Raw genomic sequence first — 17120 nt, forward strand, 5'->3', positions numbered from 1 at the left:
TGTACCAAAAAATAAAATAAAAAAAATTAGTACAAGCATATGAATAAGAAAAATGTTTGAAGTACAAGAAGTGCTCACTTGTAAGCATCGACAATGAGGTCCCCCACGATCTGCTTCCTCAAGAGCTTCTTGTCGATGGGCAGCATGATACCATGGATGATCTCCTTCGCGACCCAAGGATCTTAATCGTGTTCCTAAGTCATTGACCTTCACCTACCATCTTGGGGTGAAGGTCTCCACCTCGGCTGTGGCAACTAGAACAAGGGCAAGCACGACCTCGATCGGATCCAGCAGTTGGTGTGGCCTCAGGAGTAGTTTCTGAAGCAGGCGGTCAGGAGGAGATGGGGGATATTTCATCCACCTCAGGTTGCTCCTCTACCCGAGGAGCAGCCTCCAAGCTCGACCCCTTTGAAGGGACCGAAGTGGCTCGAGGCTCGGCCTCAGAAGTGGACAGGGTCGGCTTCTTCTTCTTCTTCTTCTTCTTCGACAGACTGGCCCCAGCATCACTCGTCGGTTTCCTCTTACTTCGGAAGGACTTTCTTAGAGCTTCCCAATCGAATCTCATTTCTGCAAAGACAAAAGAAAATAAAGTTAGAAAGCCGAGCAAAAATAGTTAACGCGTAAAAGAAGAAAATAAGAAGTTTACCCTCGGCAGTAAGTAGTAACCGAACTAAGCTAGCATTGACCAGAGTCAGCGCAGCCAAAAGCTTGTGAAGAGGTGGAGCTCGAATCCAAAGCAGAACATTCGCAGCCTGCTGCTTGGCCTCAAACAAGAGGGAATCTATTCATCACGGCTTTCTTCGGCACTCCCCAAAGCGCGCAGAAGTGCCATGGTTGCTCGGAGGTTACAAAAAAGAAACGTCGACCCTTCTAAATGTGAATCAAGGAAGGGCCACTCTGCAAAAGATAGTAACCCTTCATTGAGGAAAGGTATTAGCAACCTTGGCTCTGAGAATGCTCCTTCAACTGAAAGAATGCTCGGAAGAGCTCCATGGAGCGCTGGAGACCATGGAGCGAGAGGAGAGAAAGGAGCGTAATTATCATCTGCTAGCCATTGGGGACTATTTGGGTCGAGACTAATCTATAGGCGTCTGAGTAGCTTGGTTGGAGCTTGCTCGGCCAGAAGGACCAGGCAACTCTAAAGAAAAAGAAGGTGAGGAAAAAATTCAACCCTAATCCTTTTGAGGTCGTCCTCATCTAAGATGCTCTTCTTAGCATCTGGAGCAAGAACTGGTAGCCCTCCAAGCTGTTGGAAGCTCTTTTAGGAGATGACCAAGCAAAAGGATTCTGACGACCAGTTCTTGGTCGACAAACTTATGATCCCCGACTCAGCTAAAAAATAAAAACTAAGGAAAACTAAAGAAATGAAGAAGGAAAAAGCCCGAAAGAAACAAAAGAAGAAGGCAAAAAATAGCAAAAGGCCGATCAAAAAAGAAGAAGAAAAAGCGAGGGAGAATCAAAAATTATTTCAAAAACCTAGGAAAGGACAAAGGAAGACCTCCAAGCACCAGCCACTTGCGATGGGATGAAGGGGAGCAACTCCAGAGCTAAAACTGTGAGAGCCAGCCCACATACAGTGGGCTAATGGGCCAAGCCCAACGTGGCCAGCCCATCTGGAGACCCAGAGGTGGTGATCGCCAGCTGAGGCGGTTACAACTGCCTGACACCACTCTCCTCTCTTCCGACCAAGGGCTATAAACGCCCATGGATCTTTCAGTGAGGGACTCAATAGACTACCCTCTCACTACCCCTCACTCTTCCCTCCCGCCACAAAGGAATCGGATCGGGAGCGACGCCGTCGGGGTAGGAGGCCGAGCCGCTGGGGGGAAACGATCAAGCTACCGAAAGAGCTTCTCGGCTCCTTCTCGGAGCAAGGTAAACCCTTAAACCCCCTCTCCCCTCATGATTGGTATCCTGTTTAGCTTAGATCTAATCTAGCCATGAGATAAAAACAGAGCTAGAAGGAAATAAAACAAAAGAGAAATTGAAGAAGAGGAGGGAGAGTGAAGACTTAACCTGTGGTGTTCGGCCACTGAGCCGGCGTTGGCACGATCGGCCACGGTCGTGACCACGGCTAGTGACAACTGAAGACCCTCCTCCTCCCGATCATCTCCTTCATATTTTTAATCAGACCCTAACCTAGCACTCCATGGATCCGGCCTCAATACATCCTTGAACCTTCCTCTCACCCTTCCTCTCAGTAGGTGACCTTAAGCTCCATTTCTCCCATCGAGGAAGGAGGGGAAGAGGAGAGGTCAAGGATGGAGAGAAGAGAAAGTCCTGTGATAGTGGTCCTAGATTCGGTAGTCGGAGACTTCGGAGAGGGAGGATCGGAGCGACCCGAGGCCTTTGTTCCTCTCGGTGGTGCCCGAGCCTCCATCTTCCCCCATTGGAGATGGAGGAGAGGAGCGGTCAGCCGGGCCGTGGCTGCTGCCGGCCGGACCACGGCCGCCGCAGGCGCCGCTGGTCGGCTGTGGCTGCTGCCGGCCGGACCACGGCCGCCGCAGGCGCCGCTGGTCGGCCGCGGCGCCAGCGGCTTCAAGCCGGCCTCCATCTCGAGTTCACCCCTTAGTCTCATAGGAAGAGAGGAGAAGAGGAGGGGGAGGAGATCGGGAAGAGAAGAAGAAAGAACGAGAAGAAAGAAAAGAAAAAGAAGAAAAGAAGAGAGAAAAGAAAAAGAAGAAGAGAAAAGAAAAGAAAAAGAAGAAAAAAAAGGAAAAGAAAAGAAGAAAGAAAAATAAAATAAAAATTGTTGTAGGCCGAATTGGGCCTGATTCTAGCGGTGGGCTTCAAATGAACCGGGTTTTAAAGGCTCGAGGCTGGACTGGGCCCTGATCTGAGCTTAATATTCTTAAACCCAGAATTAACTGAGCCAAAAGCTGAATCAAACTTGAATCAGAGTTTAAATCAAGTCTGAACCAGAAGCTGACCCAGATTTGAATCAGAAATTGGGTCAGATCTGACCCAGTATGCAATTAACCCAGAACTGAAACAGAAATTAGGTCGGATATGAACCTGAACCTGAAATTTGGGTTAGACCTGAACCAGAAAATTGTTTAGACCGAACTCAGACATTGAGTCAGACCCAAATTGAGGATTTGAGTAGACCTAAATCAGAAATTAAACCAGATTAGAGACCTAAGAATGAAATTGAGTCCTATAAATGGATTGTAAATGGATTAATTAGGAAAGAATATAACTAAATGAAGTTGAACGTGCAATTAACAAGTAATTTGATGATGTTGTTAGGTAATTGAAGAATTGGCATCTAAACCTAAGGTTGGTGGGCAAATTAAGGTAAGTAACATGTCTTAATCTTATTATGAATCATATATCACGTTTTATAAGATGAAAAATATTATTTATGCAATTTGAATTGTGTATATGAATTGTGGAAAAAGTAAGTAACCTTGATATAATCTTATGTTTTATCAAATACATGTGACTATTTGATTATAAAATGGCATATGATTATTTATGTTTTCACAAAATTAGGATCAAGCATGTGTTAGCTAATGATTGCATGATTTTGGATAAATAGCATCCATCATGATTATTATTATATTGTGTACACATGATTATGATAATGTAGAAAAATGCATGGAAAAATAAAGTTTTTAACATGATCATAAGTTTTATTCATCATGATGTCATCATTCACTTTCCAAGGTATCTATAAGATAAGATTCATGAAAAGCATGATATGGTTTATTAACTCTCGGATTGCTATGTACAGCCCTTGCCAGCGGTTTATAGTAGCTCAGCATACGGCCCTCGTCAGTGGGTTATAATAGCTTGGTTTAGACCCTACCAACGGAGAATAATAGTTGGCAAAGATTATGGCCTTCGCCAGCGGGTTATAGTAGCTCGGCATATGGCCCTCACCAGCAGGTTATAATAGCTTGGTTTAGACCCTGTCAATGGGGAATAATGGTTAGTAAAGATTATGGCTCTCGCCGGCGGGTTATAGTAGCTCGGCATATGGCCCTCGCCAGCGGGTTATAGTAGTTTGGCTTAGACCCTGCCAACGGGGAATAATAGTTGGCAAAGATTATGGCCCTCGCCAGCGGGTTACAGTAGCTCAGTATACGGCCCATACGGCCCTCGCCAGCGGGTTATAGTACCTCGGCATACGGCCTTCGCCCACGGATTATAGTAGCTTGGTTTAGACCCTGCCAACGGGGAATAATAGTTGGTAAAGATTATGGCCCTGTCACGGATAATAGTAGTGACCATAGCTGCACTATCATCTGAGAGCTGGATTTCAAAGCATGAATAATGACAGTACAGATTTCAAAGCATGAATAATGACAAGCACGAATTTTAAAGCATGAATTATAACAAGCACGAATTTCAAAGCATGAATAATGACTAGTACGTATTTCAAAGGATGGGATAATGGCAAATGTTTTATGATGCATAACCATATTTATGAAGTTGCATAAATGGACATGCATAGTTTTATGACTGGTTTATTTATATGAAATACTTACTTTGTTACAACTATTAGTTTCTTAAATTAATGCACTAGTATGAAAAATATTATGCTTGATCTGATAAGATTATGCATGGCTACTTACTGAGCTTTATAGCTCATACCTATTTATTTAAGTTCTTACAGATGAATAGGAGATGCTACGAACAAGGAGCGTGACAGGCTTCAGAGTTATGGAAAAAATGAAATATTAAATATTAATATTTTTAGATGCTCTGTAATCATTTTCACTGATGCATGAGATATTTAATGACATTCATGAATATAGTTGTTCTCAATTTGATTTGAAGTTTTGAAGTAGCTGCGTATTATTGCGGGCAAAGATTTGCAATAGCATGGCCATATCATGAATCGAATTTAGAATATGACAAAAATAAAAATACCAAAATGATAATTAGTGAAGACTAGCTTGTCTCGTATAGAAGCTCAGACGATCCTGATCAATCGGCCGATGAGCTACTTGACCTTATCCTTCGTCGCTTTCGGAAGTTCGATCGGCACGTCCAAATTTCTGCCATAAATCATGGCATCTCGAGAAAGTCATCGGACGTCATCGTGGCAAATAATGCTGCCTCCACAACCTTCTCGAAGATTGCAGAATTGTCTCGAAAGTGCACCTTAAAAGCCGAGCCAAAGAAAATAGCTTAATTTTGGAAGTAGGGGGCAGATGTTGACTCGGATCCGAGTTGTTGCCAAGTCAGTCGACCAGCAGGAGCATGCCATGTGACTTCCACTAAATGCATAAAAAAAAGTCGTTAAAACCCATTAATAGAAGACAATTATAGCTCGGCCCCAAGAAAAACCAGGTCCCATAGTATTATTGTCCCACACCAGCCTCCACTCTGAATAAACCAAATCCAAAGAACCTACTGATATGCTCATACCTGCACTTTTTTTTTTTTACCGCGCATCGCTCTAATCTCCATTACAGGCTAGAGATATTCTTCTTGAGAGCAATTCCATGGCAGTCATTGAATGGCTTTCACAAGCTTCAGACAGAGTAGGCGTTACCACCTATTGGTGAGAGATATCCGGGCCATAAGGTGTGATAGGATGGTTGTTCAGACGAGGCATGTGTTTAGGAAGACGAATGAGGCGGCAGACTGGATCGCCTCCTTTGCTTAGAGCCCTCCGTGATGTTTTACTTTTTGATTTTCTTGACGGTATCCGTACATGTCATATATGATACTTCCGTTTTTAGCGCAAAAAAAAAAGAAGCTAGGATCTTTTGCTGGATAAAGTCTGGCAACTTTTGTTTCCCGTCTTTTTTTTTTAATAAATCTAATCTCGTACTTCAAGCACCATCTGATCAAACAACCAAAAGCAAAAATCGAGCTGATCGAGCTTCAATCTTAAAGCACTCGGTTGAGTTTGACTGAATTTTGGTGGCAGCAGATTCAATCAAAAAGAGAATTTCCATAAGCAATCTTAAAAATCTAAGAGGGCATGCAAAAGGTGAGAGTTCAGTGCAACCATGCTGCACTGGGGATTAGTCTGCCGCTGGTGGCGCCAGCGATCGGCTTGAAAAACTTAAAGCGGACACGAGCGCTGCCACGCACGGATGCACCAGGGTGAAGGGCTCGGCTCCTATATGCATTATGAACCGGATCACATTTTATGAATGACACACTTATAATAACAGGCCTTTTCTTCAATAAACGAGTTTGCAAGGAACACAACGTACAGATTGCCCTTGGTTCACATAAACGTCTTTCTTTTCTTTGTTTTCTTTTTTTTATGTTTTTTTTTTTTTTTTTGAGACAGAGAGAGTATAAAGAGAAGCTAATTCTCATCTTTCTGTTCTATAGTTATGCTATCTGGGAGGGATTGGCTCCGATTAAAATTGAACGCCACTCTTTTCGGGTGGTAAAAGATTGCATCTTCCAAAGAGGCATTCGATGGTGGATGCTGGATCATTTTAACCTCCGAATTTGCCATCACCTTGCATTTGTTTCGAGCGAACCATGCATAGAATACTGGTCAGTTTTAGTGGCGCCGCAACGTTCTCCCAGTGGGACAAGTCGTGTGCGGTGAATCCCTGTGGGTTCCATACCAGTCAATCCCCAACACGATCTTGCGGTGGTCACGAGCGACGCGCCGCTTTCGGCGCCGATTTCCGTACTCCGCAAATTCTCGCACGTGACAGGATGCGCTCCCGCCCAATCTTATCGTGTCCGGATTTTCTGCTGGCGTTTCTCCATTACCTTTCCTGTTACCCCAGCCTTATTCGTCCACCTGTCCACATCTTATGGGGTCCACCGCTCCAAGTAGGAAAGAAGAGAACGGTAAGGGAGGCCCCTCTCTCTGTCCTTTAGAGAAAGCTCAGAAAGGACACAATTTCACCCCACCGGAGCGCCGGCGGAGGATCCTCTACAGCCATCCAATGTCCGGCGGACAACCGCCTAGATTCTCAAGTCTCCACCCTCTCTTAGTGTTTGCGTGAGGAAAAGAAAAAATTTAGCCCCATAAAATTTCTTCGGACATCAGCCGAGACCAGCAGCCCGGCATTTGGATCCCCAGACCTCCGTCCAAGGCGTCGCAAGACAATGCCCCCGAACAAAAATTCCCAACGCAGAAAGGCTACTGGAGTAAATTGACCGTGCCAACATAAAATCCAGTATAAATATTAAATAATATTTGTAAAGAATTGTGAAAAAAAACAAAAAAATATTTTTTTTCAAAAAATAAGAGCAAAATAATGGATTGACTTCTCCTCACAAAACTCTTTACATAAAAAAAAAAATCTCTCTAATATTTGTACATAACTCTCTTTGTTTATTTATAAAACTATAATCACCCTCCTACCAAAACATCAACATTATATTTTAATTAAAAAATAAATATAAATATATTAACCTTAAGACTTAACGTAATTAAGATAGATTAGTACTGAAAAATAAATTATTTTAACTAATAATAGATCTAAGTATAAATAGAATTTTAGTATAAATAAGAGGGGCAACAGAGCTCCAACATGCAGGAGCCTCATGTTGTCCTTATCGGATCTAAGCGATGTTGCGGAAGATACAGAGAGCTGGGGCAATTCTGAATCGTCTCCTCAACTGAGTCACCGGACGGACTCCGTCATATCACACCAGCAGACGCTGGCCCACGCGTTTCCGCCGCTGTGTCGACATCGCGTAGACCGACCCATCGCATGCCGCAAGTGGCCATGTTGCGGCGCTGGCCGCCCGCAAGCCAAAACCAAGAAACTCGGCGCTCCATGATCATGCCACGTGGCCCACCAATCGGGGGCTGCTACACGTCCCTTGCCCCGTTGCCAGATTCTTTATCGGTCCCTTGTGGAAGTCGACGTGTGGCACACATCGCAGTTGGACCATTAACCGAATGCCACTTGGATACCTTTGACCGCCAAATCGGATGGAGCGGTGTCGCTTAGCATTTTCGCTTTCGCCTCTCGTTGCGCTTCCCCAAATCAGACTGCGCCTGTATACGGCGCCGGGTCCTCGTTTTCACCGCAAGCGCCCCCGAACGTAATCCAGTCCCATCATGGAGGTCAGTTTCGTCATGTCGCTGGGGGCTCTGCCGCCTATATGTACGGCCTCACGGACCTCCTCCCCTACCTCCATTACTCTCTGCTTGGTTCGGTGAAGAAGGGAAGAGGAGGAGAGGAAGGGGTGTCATGAGACGCGCACGGCGTGGAACGGTCAACGTTGAGGAGTTCGGTCGTGCCACGCTGTGTGCGTCTCATGGGCTCTCTCCGATGGAAATCCGGAGTGCCTCCGAGGCGTCGCCGGTACCTGTCGTTAGAGATTTTCTCGCCATTAGATAGATCAACTCCCGCAGCACGTAGCATCCATGGCATGGTTACTCATGGGGCGAAGGTACAAATCTAACCCAAGGGTTCTGTTCCTCTACATATATATATATATATTATACTACGTACGGAACTACGCGAACGTAGTTTACGGGGTCTTCTTGATACAAGGATGGCCCATCCAGATGGATGTTATCGTGCATCTCTGACTTGGGTTGTGGTCTTCGTCGAACCCCCTTGGGTGTCTACGTACAGCCACAGGCATTAATCCATGTGATCTTCTGTCTTCTCATGGTAACTCAACAGTTCTAGTCATGGCTAGCTGTGTTGTCCTCCATGAAAACTGGGTTTCATCACTTTTTTCTTTGAGCTCTTTTTTTTTAAAAGGTAGCAGGTACATAAGATATGCAAGGAGTATATATATTGGTTACCTCTGCGACCACCGGAAGAGGCTTTCGTTTGAGTAAGCACAAGCCCGTAAGACCATTTCGATGTAGTGATTTACACGCTATTGAGTTTCACACCGTATGCGCCTTTCTTTTTCTTTTTTTTTCATGCGGGATTTCTTTTGGGTCACACCAAATATATAGGTCCCATGCACCTGGTGTCGCGCTCGCCGCGTGCCAGCGGACAGGATGGACTCCGAGTTGAGAGCGGACGGCAGATCTGACGCTCGTATAGAATTGTGTGCGCGAAGCAACATCAACGCTCATTTGATTACGTCACGTATGACGGCAAAGTCGGGCCGGACGGAAGGGGGACAGACTTGTATCTTTCGCGCGAATGAAGGATTCACCTTCCTTCGCGCGAACTCACCGTTGGATCGCACAATGGTTATTTCGAGATCTGCGTAGGCAGATGAACGGAAGATTCGGAGTGCTTTGAGATCGGGGGAAGTCAGATTTTCTGTCGGAAGTACGGTGTACTTTTTGTTGTTTGTAAGTTGGACGATATAATTTCAAGATGGACGGTGTGATGATCGTATCTCAACGTCACGCCTGGCGCGACAGGATATGCATCAACCGAGAATATTTTTAGCAGCTGGCGTACCGCCGAATCTCACACGATATATAAATATTTCCTGTACCTTATCGTGTACTAGCTATAAGAAGAAATTGTTTATTGCTGTTGGTCTCGTGATTTTGTTACTGTTAACCTTTTCAAAAGAATCTTGAACTTGCTTTTTTATTGAATAAGTATATGAATACATAAATAAATCCATAATTTTTCAATCATGTTCTCTTCAAATTTAAATTATTTCGAGTCTCTTCAATCTTTCAGCGATTTCTCTAAATTTTCTGCACCATTGGAAACCACACCAAACAAAATTGTGCTCGTAAGTGCTGGCGTGACCTCCCACTCCCAAACAATTTCCTTTAGCTTGTAATCAAGGAAAACGCTGCACAAGTTCTTGAAAAAATCTCACACGGAGAATGTTAAATGACCAGGCAACTGTCTTTGAAGATCCTTGAAAGATAATATGGATCTTAAATTCACCAATGTTGCATTTCTGCGTCAAGAACTACAGCATGAACGCCCTTGAACTGATGGCCGTATCTGTGGCTAGCTGATTCCTTTTTCCGTATTTCATCTACAGGACCTCAAATCCTTTTTCGAGCCTACCTACTCCATTTCCCTTACCTGAAGGACCCATGCAATAGACCGCCCACTGGCTGAAGCCCCTGACCATGTAGTGTGGGCATTGGTTTCTCCCACTCATTGGGTGTCACAAATGTCTGTCTTAAGAAACAACCAGTGCAAGCTTTAGAATATGTAGAATTAGATGCCCACAAAAATATCTGGCAAGAAGATAGAATGCTTGTTGAATTCGCATGCGCATGCTGGTGCAATTTTCCCTCTGAAAAAAAATGTAGATCTGGCATGTAAATCAGACCGATGCAAAGCCTCAACCCTGCTAATTAATCAGGTTGGGCCAGATTTGATCAAGCCCGGCTCAGGTATCATCGATCCTGTCTTTTAATTATAGGGTTTGGCTTGAAGAGTAACAGACCTAATTCAATCAATCGAGGAATACATTAAGTATGAAAGTGGATCGGATAATATCCGTTCATATCCATCTAAGAAAAATGGATATAGATATCAGTAGACATGTATCTAATCCTTATCTAAATATCCAATTTCATATATAATCCTATTTAATATTATATGATGCTCGTGAGTTTTTAAAAAAAATAAATGACCATATTAATATACCATTAAATTGATTTATCATTAGTACCATTTTTGATTTTGTAGTCATAAAATTTGATTATCCGATTTATATTCATATTTATTTCCATACTTTTTGCATCCAATTTGTATCCATATTTATTTAAAATAAATATAAATATAAATTTTTGCATCTGACTAATATTTGTATTCGTCAAATAAAATAAATATATATATAGATATACTAATATCCAATCCGATTTCATCCAGCACATGCATAAAGCGAAAGTCCCAAATTAAAATTAAGAAGTGACAATGGTGTCTTATGGTCCAATGCCTTTCTAGAGAAAGCAGGGCCTAAGGCCCAGTGCGGTCTTACATTCAAATGTTAAAATGGAAAAGGGCTAGTTTTCAAAACATTATCCTTTTGCATATATATACAGAAAGAATATCCTAAAACATCAAAATATATATTGCATGTAGAAAAGATAGATAAGTAGTCTATGTCGATCTTTGAGAAGCCTAACTAATTAACTTTGATCAAGTCTTCGCAGTTCTGCGTCCAGTGTTTTTGATGCAGCAATCATGCTAGGGCAGCAAATTGCTGATGACAACCCAGATTCTCGAAGCACTGAACTGCTTATGCTTTCGCTGGGAGGGCGCAGAAGTTCGAGGACCTTTTGAGCTGCTGAAGCTTGCTGATCACGAACACTGTCATCAGCAACTACTCTACTGCAGAGCCAACCACAGAGACTACCAATTACACAACAATGTCAATATGGAAAGTAGGAAAGGACAGTGGCCGTCCTGAAATGTATCAACAAGAGTAAATGGGACTGGTGAGCCAAACTCAGAACTCTTAAGGGTTGTCATATGTTTTGATGGTTAATGATGTTTCAGTTGTCAGTGGAACTATAGCACCATAATGCCAGAAGAGGCCAGAAATTGGCTTTATATCGTTCGTCATTGATCCTTTTTCAACAAATTGTTTCACATAGCATGTGATAGATCTTTGGAGCTTTCGGTGTAAAATGTTTTTTTCTCAAAATTGATGCAATGATAATGATAAGCTAGAGCCCAGCTAACCCCCCATCCCACATCAAAAGAGAAGCAAATTGAAAGAATAAATTCCTGAAAAATGGAAATGAGCAAGAAGTATTACCTAAGAATTGTAGCTAGCTTTTCGGATGTACATGCCCGGAAAAGGACTTCAGGTATAACGGCCGAGTTCAAAATAATGTTGGGAAGGGAGATAAAGTTTAACTTTGTCTTGTATTGGATCAACCATTCCGTCAAGAAATGCGCTTGATATGCAACGACGCAGGATAACCCTGCTAGCTGCAATTCCATAACACCTGTTCCAGAAGTACACAATGCGGCTGAACTTGCCTACAAAAGTTCAAAACAATGAATCAGATTCTAAATGTTGTAATGAACTCGTGCTAATTTCTTGACCAATCTGAATCCGGATTAGTCTCATAACAGAGATGCCATCATTTTGGGATGCTTAGGCACAACTTCACAAGATTAGACACTACGGAACATATGCACTTAGTATGTCCCACGAAATAGTGAATGATGGAACTGAAGAATAGGCGAGCCAATAATAACATTCTTTAAGTCAAACTAAGTGGAATTATATGCCAATACTTTTTTTAAAGGAAAAACAGGAAAATAAAGCATATGCAATGTTGGAACATTACAAATGCTGGTAAAGCATGTCCTCATCACAACTTCTAATGAAACATATTAATGCTGCCTCTCTTCATTCATGATTTCAAATGGCCATGCTAACTAGACAGTCTTTAAACAAATCAAAAGACACTATAGTGACTAACATGCTATGGAGAACTGTGGTGGACATACACTGAATGCATTATATTTTTTGTCAAGGGATGCCCCAGATATCAATACGGCTGATAATGACCATGACTGGACCTCTCTATTAATGTAGGCCTCCACATCACGATTAGGAGCAACAGGAATGACGATTGACAAATCAGCGAATGAGTCTTTTAGTAGTTGTACTGCCTGTAAATAAATAGGAAGCATTCTAGTGACCTCTTGTAATCTGCTTCCAGGTAGTAAGGTAATGACTGTCGCTCCTGTCATATAAATTTGTTGTCAGTAGATGGAAATCACTAGCTACTTTGCCATGAACAAGCAAATTTTCTGGAATCAGAAAAAAGGGAAGATAATGAAGCATGCCTTGCTTAAAAGGTGGTTCAATGGCATATGCATATGGCAATCACAAATAAATGTACTGCAGACTGCAGTTACTGCAGATTGCAGCAGTCATTAGAAAGTGTAAACAAACTGATTTCAGTGGGCTTAGACACCAACATCATCTTTATGATTTCTGATCATGAGATTTAGTGCTAAACATGAATTAAACTTTCTGAATCAACTTAGTCTAGGAGGTCAAGGGAGAGAACAGAGAGCTGGTTGATCTGCAATCCAAGGTATTTGAGATACCATGAATCATCTTTTAAATGAATTAGTCAATTAGAGTATTTCATAATATAGTGGCAATTGGGAAAGCTGATGATAACCATATGCTCACCCTTTCAACCCTATTAAAACTTGCACATTCGTCTATTCATCATATAACATTATATTCCACAAACATCATGGTTAGGCACCTAGGCAGTCTCCTAATCGTACCATACTGTACCATTTGGGTATCAAGGTTTGGTTCAATATATAAGCCGAACCAGTCCATACAAGTCTGAATCGAGTAGAACCGCCCCGTACCATCCAATACCAACCTGTACTATCCGGTACCAACCTATACCACCCTATTTCGGGCGGTTACCATGGTGGTGAGTGATATATAGAAAGAAAAAAAAAGGAAGCTTATCTCGGTACGGGGTGCATGCTGTACTACCATATGATATAGTTTCCGGTACCAGTTTTGCGAACCCAAGACAGCATAAACTCCTATACATTTTTATATGTAATTTTATAAGTTATTAGAACTTTCAATTGTTAGACATTTTATCTAATATAGTAGCAACAAGAATAACAAAAGTACATCAATCGAAGAAAAAAAAGTCTACCAAGCATAAGAGGTTTACCAAAATTGATAGATAATTTGGGCATCAAAAGTCGATAGCATGTGGTATAGTTGAGGTCCATAGGATATGGGAGGGAACAAGGTAATCTGGTTGGTGTGAAAGGAATGCAACCGGAGATCCAATACTTGAGTTTGGACTGGCCTATGATTTAGCAATAGGAAGAACATATTTTAATAGGAAATCTGCATATTTGGTTGTAAAGGGATCAAATGGTCGTGCATAGATTATTCAATCTTACGAAAAAGATAGAAAATGGCATGCACTGATTGTAATGTGATGCAGTGGAAAGCTAAGAGAACACGTCACAATTAAGACATGCTTAGTATGTGTTAAGTGACTCATCCTTACTTTGGCGACTTAGGAAAGTTCTGGAAAACAACAATAAGGCTCATAATGTTGTATGTTTGGGAATGATAGGAAATAAAAAGGATCCAAGCAAGCAAGATAAATGTGGTAAAATAGGAATTTTGAGAAAGATGTGAAGCATAGAAGTTAGATGAGGCATAGAAGTTGTGCCGTTCATACGAAAATGATGGAGAACCAATTGAGACATAAAAAGCTTGTGTAATGAAGATTCCAGCATGATAAGGGGAGGCACTTAGATTTGTGTTGAAAAGTCAATAAAGATTGTGAAGCAGAAGCCCTTACTATATGAAAAAGATCAGGAAAGGCTTGAGTATTTCCAGAGGTAGCAATAAATAGGAGCGACTACCAAAAGAGGATCATAAAGATAATCTAAAAACAGTTATGATAAAGCTTAATTGTTGCTGTTAATGTAATTGCAAGTGAAGTGAAGATACTACACAACATTGACATATGAAATGAAGAACTAGAGACACATTAATATAACAAAACCCTTCATTTCTATACTATCACAACAATAACCAAAATGCCCAAAATAATCTTCAAAATGTTTGAATTTGGATTAGGAATCAAACCAATATTGAGACTGACTATTGAACCTTGATGATGATATGGCCTTTCAATGTTAGTACTAAAGGGTCAAGCCAACTAGTTATAGAATATGCAAAAACATCCACATCTACCTTGCATTATTTATCTCGATGTCAGTTTTTTGAGTATATCAGTGAAGTCTGCTGTTGTTTTGTTGTTGTTGTGTGTAGTAAGTTGCTGAAGGAATAGGGAAAAGGAGAAAAAACTAATTTCTGATAAGGCTAAATGTCTCCATTTTTTTCAGCAACAAATGCCACTATTTTTCATAAACCTGCCACAAATTTTCAAACAATTGTACTACTAAGTGCATTAGCATAATCTATATTTACACAGCTAGTAGCAAAGTAATCTTACCTGGAATACAGAAACATGAACATCATACGAGTAAAGAAAAGTAAGTCATCTAACCAGGGGAGAGTCCATGTTCATGCCGAAAAGCATCACCATTTCTTCGCATCTTTTGCTTATTTGATGAGGGGTCCAAGTCCTACACAACAAATTTCGACCAATGTCAATTTATAGAAATTAATTGTATACATGAGGAACAAATAACAGGATATAAAAAAATTGAATAACAATTTGAAAGCAATAAGATGGTTCGCTTCTTTTTGGTGGGAAGGATGATTTGTTTTCAACAAACTAAAACAGAAGATTTTAAACTTGACGTCTCATTATAACTTCACATACTTTTGTCCTTGGCATAGTGCTTATACCTACTAATAGTCAACATATCATATGGGGAAACATTTGTGTACAATTTAAACCATAACAGGCTAGCAACAGCCAACATGAATGATTACCAAAATATGGGGCAAAACTTTTGGAAGTGCGCTCAGAAAGATAGTTGTTCCTTATAACATGCATTTATGACCATGGTTCTTTTATATCAAAACAAGATGTCTCCAAGATATAAAGGTCGCATCGTGGATGACAAATGAATGGCTTCATGATGAAACAAGAAGACTGCTTTTGAGATTCTCTGAATCTGAAACTTTTCTTAAATTTCAGCTAAAACACCATAATTGGCAAGACAAGGATTCTAGTTTAGCTGGAATTCACTCTGAAATAAAGGATGTCTAGTGAGACCAGATTCAGACCTGTATGACAGTCTGAGTCTGATGTTGAACAATGTTGTTGAACTCGATGTTAAAATATGGTTTTTGTCAATTTTAAGAAGTCAAGCACAATAAGTTGGACAAAAATTAATGGCAGAACTAGAGCCTCCTCGCTCAAGGTCAAACTACAAACGATATGTTAGCCTACGGTCGAGATGTAAATTACATGTCAGATTCCCTAGCATTTGATGAAGGCTTGTGCTGGAACTGAAGAAAGGTTGTAGAACAAAATCGTGGACGATCTCCTATAACATAGACTTGGGATGGTTGTCAGATAAGTATCTGGATGGCTCTACTTCTCAGGCAGTTGACTACTGATTTTCAGAGCACTTGCAGAAGATATTGAAAGAAAATGAATTCGAATCTACTCAAATTACTTATACATAATGTATGCACTATAATAACAAGATCAGTGAAAAGTTGTACCAAGTCCAGGTGAAGAGCATCTTCCAACACGGGATGACCAACATATGTAGCAGCTAAGCCATTCCATCTGCAAACTTCGGCTTCAAAGGGAAGAATACACAGGATATGGTCCACAAATTGCCTTAGCCTCTCCAATCTACGTTCACCCCCTTTCCATGCCCAGAATGATGGCGCAACATAATGGACATGCACAGGCCTATCCTTTTCTCCCCTAAATACATCTGCAAAACATATGATTTAACATCTTCCAGCTAAAAAACTTAAGCTTTTACAAAATTGCGAAAAAAAAAGATAATCCTTTAAGCAGCAGCAGCTGATTACCATTCAGCTGCTTCAGAAGACGGAAAGAGAACCCTTTGGAGTCAACCGTCACCACAACTTGAGGCCGAAAAGAAACAGCAGCTTCGACAGTTTCCTTTAGTCTAGCCTGTAACATTCCATCCGATGTCGAACACAAGATATAAAATGAAGCGAGCTAAGTATGTTTAATTTTTCAAGAAGGAGAACTAGATCCCCGTGCAAGTTCACCCTAAAATTAATTATATGGGGCAGCAATTCCCACAAGCCCATGACTGCGAGGTCTTCCATGGGAAAGATAGGTTGCAAACCTTCCCTACGCATCAAGTCCCTGAAACGTATCTAAAGCTCAGTTTCTTTCCAACTTTTTTGTACGTGGAAGGTCACAAGAAAACCAAAGAAGGGAAAAGAAAAAAAGGGGAGAGAGAGAGGGGGGAGGAGAGGATGGACGGACCCGCCAACGCCAGCGAAGCGGACGGGGTAGGGGGAGAGCTTCTTGAGGGAGGCCATGAGGCGGGAAGCGATGGAGTCGCCGGAGACCTCGCCAGCGACGAGGAAGGCCCTGAGCTCGCCGTCCCGGGTGGCCATGTCGATGACTGCGCGGGACGACAAGGGTCGCGTCGCCGTCCGGGTCATCCTCCATGGCCCGTGATTGCCGCGCCTCGCGGCCCCGATCACTCTCAATAGCATCATCTATTGCTTCGTATAAAATCCCCGGATTGCTTAGGAGAAAACCCTTCCAGGGTTTAAGAGGTGATGATTCGGAAGCCACCGACCGCCTCGCCCTCCCCTTAGTCGGCCCCCAAATC

General features: G+C 41.9%; 1 protein-coding gene and 2 long non-coding RNA genes across 12 annotated transcripts; 2 read left to right on the top strand and 1 right to left on the bottom strand.

Annotated features, from left to right (window-relative positions):
• The first annotated feature begins 1730 nt into the window (after positions 1–1730).
• Positions 1731–4599, top strand: LOC149768287 (uncharacterized). The gene is made up of 2 exons (XR_016399682.1): positions 1731–1875; positions 3250–4599. It is a non-coding gene; the product is annotated as an uncharacterized LOC149768287 (long non-coding RNA).
• Positions 4600–7249: 2650 nt separating this feature from the next.
• LOC113462652 (uncharacterized) lies at positions 7250–9505 on the top strand. The gene is made up of 2 exons (XR_003385456.4): positions 7250–8736; positions 8864–9505. It is a non-coding gene; the product is annotated as an uncharacterized LOC113462652 (long non-coding RNA).
• Positions 9431–17120, bottom strand: LPXB (lipid-A-disaccharide synthase B). Of its 10 annotated transcripts, none has more exons than XM_088715948.2 (8): positions 16766–17120; positions 16543–16642; positions 16336–16441; positions 16015–16235; positions 14882–14960; positions 12309–12547; positions 11605–11831; positions 9431–10009 (listed from the first exon to the last, which is right to left on the bottom strand). In XM_088715948.2, the coding sequence occupies exons 1-8, from the start codon at positions 17002–17004 to the stop codon at positions 10000–10002; spliced, it is 1221 nt and encodes a 406-aa protein (XP_088572074.2). In that variant the 5' UTR covers positions 17005–17120; the 3' UTR covers positions 9431–9999. The 10 variants fall into 10 exon arrangements, with proteins under 10 accessions (XP_088572074.2, XP_008788105.3, XP_088572075.2 ...); XM_008789883.6 differs by having other exon boundaries at positions 9431–10013; XM_088715949.2 differs by having other exon boundaries at positions 12281–12547.

The sequence above is a fragment of the Phoenix dactylifera genome, chromosome 2 (genome assembly GCF_051530095.1).
Source record: "Phoenix dactylifera cultivar Ajwa chromosome 2, Ajwa_hap1_PhDact_Kaust_v1.1, whole genome shotgun sequence".
Taxonomy (NCBI): Eukaryota; Viridiplantae; Streptophyta; class Magnoliopsida; order Arecales; family Arecaceae; genus Phoenix; species Phoenix dactylifera.

Bases quoted from the DNA above. Each gene is read 5' to 3' on its own strand.
- LPXB (XM_089928905.1), bottom strand. From the start codon at position 17,004: ATGATGCTATTGAGAGTGATCGGGGCCGCGAGGCGCGGCAATCACGGG. The intron at 14,961-16,014 runs GTACAACTTTTC...TTTGTTGTGTAG, and splicing joins ATGCTCTTCACCTGGACTTG to GACTTGGACCCCTCATCAAA. The intron at 12,548-14,881 runs GTTAGATGACTT...TTTATATGACAG, and splicing joins TGAACATGGACTCTCCCCTG to GAGCGACAGTCATTACCTTA.